Source organism: Octopus bimaculoides, chromosome 1 (assembly GCF_001194135.2).
Source record: "Octopus bimaculoides isolate UCB-OBI-ISO-001 chromosome 1, ASM119413v2, whole genome shotgun sequence".
NCBI lineage: Eukaryota > Metazoa > Mollusca > Cephalopoda > Octopoda > Octopodidae > Octopus > Octopus bimaculoides.
Genome location: NC_068981.1, coordinates 39,978,179 through 39,980,272, shown reverse-complemented (window position 1 = coordinate 39,980,272; position 2,094 = coordinate 39,978,179). Strand labels below are relative to the sequence as shown.

General features: G+C 41.9%; 1 protein-coding gene across 1 annotated transcript in view; it reads right to left on the bottom strand.

Annotated features, from left to right (window-relative positions):
- The window catches only part of LOC106872633 (outer dynein arm-docking complex subunit 2), a 133,563-nt gene that overhangs the window by 30,409 nt on the left and 101,060 nt on the right, over window positions 1-2,094 (bottom strand). Inside the window, exon 9 of the mRNA XM_014919693.2 lies at window positions 373-582. Within this exon, the coding sequence (XP_014775179.2) occupies window positions 373-582 (210 nt within the window). The remainder of the gene's footprint in view (window positions 1-372; window positions 583-2,094) is intronic.

Below are 2,094 nucleotides of genomic sequence, written 5' to 3'. Positions count from 1 at the left end.
ACTCTGGTATTTGTGGCTATCATACTATGAGTTGGCCTTCCCTATTTTTTTCTTAGTCCTTTCAATAGTGTTCCATGACTTGCTTCTATAGAGTGGGCAAATCCCATTCCCATTGTTACGTATGAGAGTTTCAAATTTCCTCATGGCTCCTTTATATACTCTGATCCTTTCTCTATGGCTGTATCCTGAGAACTGTATGCAGTGAATGAAGTGTTGTATGTGGCACATACATTGTTGCTAAGTGTGTGAACCAGGGATTTAGAAATCAACAACAACAATGCCACAGCCACCAACAACAATGACAACAACAAGAGCAACATCATCGACAGTAACAACAACAGCAACAACAAAAGCATGTTTTAATTAACGTACCAATTGTTTGATGCCTCCATGCTTACGGACAGTCCGCCGAGCCCTTTGGAATTTGGCGACATTAGCAATAGTTTCAGCTGCCAAACACTTCAGGTCCTTGTTGTGTTCTTGAAGAATATTCACCATGGTTTGGAGACCTCCCAAGTCAGCAATGGAGCGCCGTACTTGAGGGTTATCGGAGATCTCTTTCAGTATTTGCAGTGAACCAATCTGAAGAAATAAGAAAACGAAGAGCTAAGTAAATAGACAGGCACAGAATCAGAGGTGGGGGTGGAGAAAGGGACACAGGTTGTGGCCAGAAAATGATTCAGCCCTAAACTGTTGTCTCTATGAACCCTTAAATGTCAGGGATGAGGGACCTTTTTCAGAAGAAAGTTAGAATTGCAGGAACATCAGAATGTGCATGTGTGTGTTTGTGCATTTTGGGAGCAACCGTGCTAAGTAAAAAATCAAGAATCTTTAATTTTGAAAAGTTGGAGGTATGCACCCTCCTCCTCCTCCTCTTTGTGTCTGTGTCTGTCTCCCACCAACCTGACTACTGCTGTTGGTATGCTTATATCCCCATAACTTAGCAGTTTGGCAAAAGATATTGACAGAATAAGTACTGGGTTTAAAAAAGCATAAGAACTGAGGTTGATTCATTCAACTAAAGTTCTTCAAGGTGGTACCCCAGCATGGCCACAGTGTAATCACTGAAACAAGTAAAAGGAAAAGATAAAAGAACACACATTTATATATATATATATATATATATACATATGATGAGCTTCTTTCAGTTTCCGTCTGCTACATCTACTCACAAAGCTTTGCTTGGCCTGGTGCTATAGTGGAAAACAGCCTAAGGTACCATGCAGTGGGACTGAACATGGAACCATGTGGTTAGGAAGTGAACTTCTTACCTCTTGGCCACACCTGCACCTATATGTATGTGTGTGTGTGTGCGTGTGTGTGTGTGTGTGTGCATGCATGTGTGTGTGTATATATATACATACACACATATGCATATACATATTCATATATACATGTCATGGGCTTCTTTCAGTTTCCATCTACCAAATCCATTCACAAAGCTTTGGAGTAGTGCTGTGCCATAGGGTGTGAAGCAAACTTTTAGCACACACCCACACTTGCACAACAACAAAAGCCAATGTAATGGTTTATCAAAGTCAAAGATTATTTGTTTCAGTGAAGCATGGAGCAGACTCACTCCCACAATCACTTCCACTCAGTCGTGTGGATCTAGAGGTAAGTCGACCTAAATACAACAACTTATGAAAAGGCAACCCACACACTCTGACAGAAATACTTTCTCATTGTTCTCAACTGAACTACAACACATACACGCCCAGTTCAGGTTAGAGTCTTTTGTGTGATTTGGTGTGTGTGTGTGTGTGTGTGTGTGTGTTGATGTAGCTGTGTGGTAAGAAGTTTGTTTCCCAACCGCATGGTTCCAAGTTCAGTTTCACTGTGTGACACCTTGGGCAAGTGTCTTCCACCATAGCCTTGAGCAGACCAAAAGTCTTGTGAGTGGATTTGATAAATGGAAACTGAAAGAAGCCTGTCATAATGACAGATAGAAAAGGACGTTTCAGCATTTGGCTGAGATCACCAACTAGTTGTTGGACCAGGGTCAGTGGAGGAGGCCAGACAGTAAAGGAGAAAGAGTGACAAATAGACACACACACACACACACACACACACACACACACACACGCGCACGCA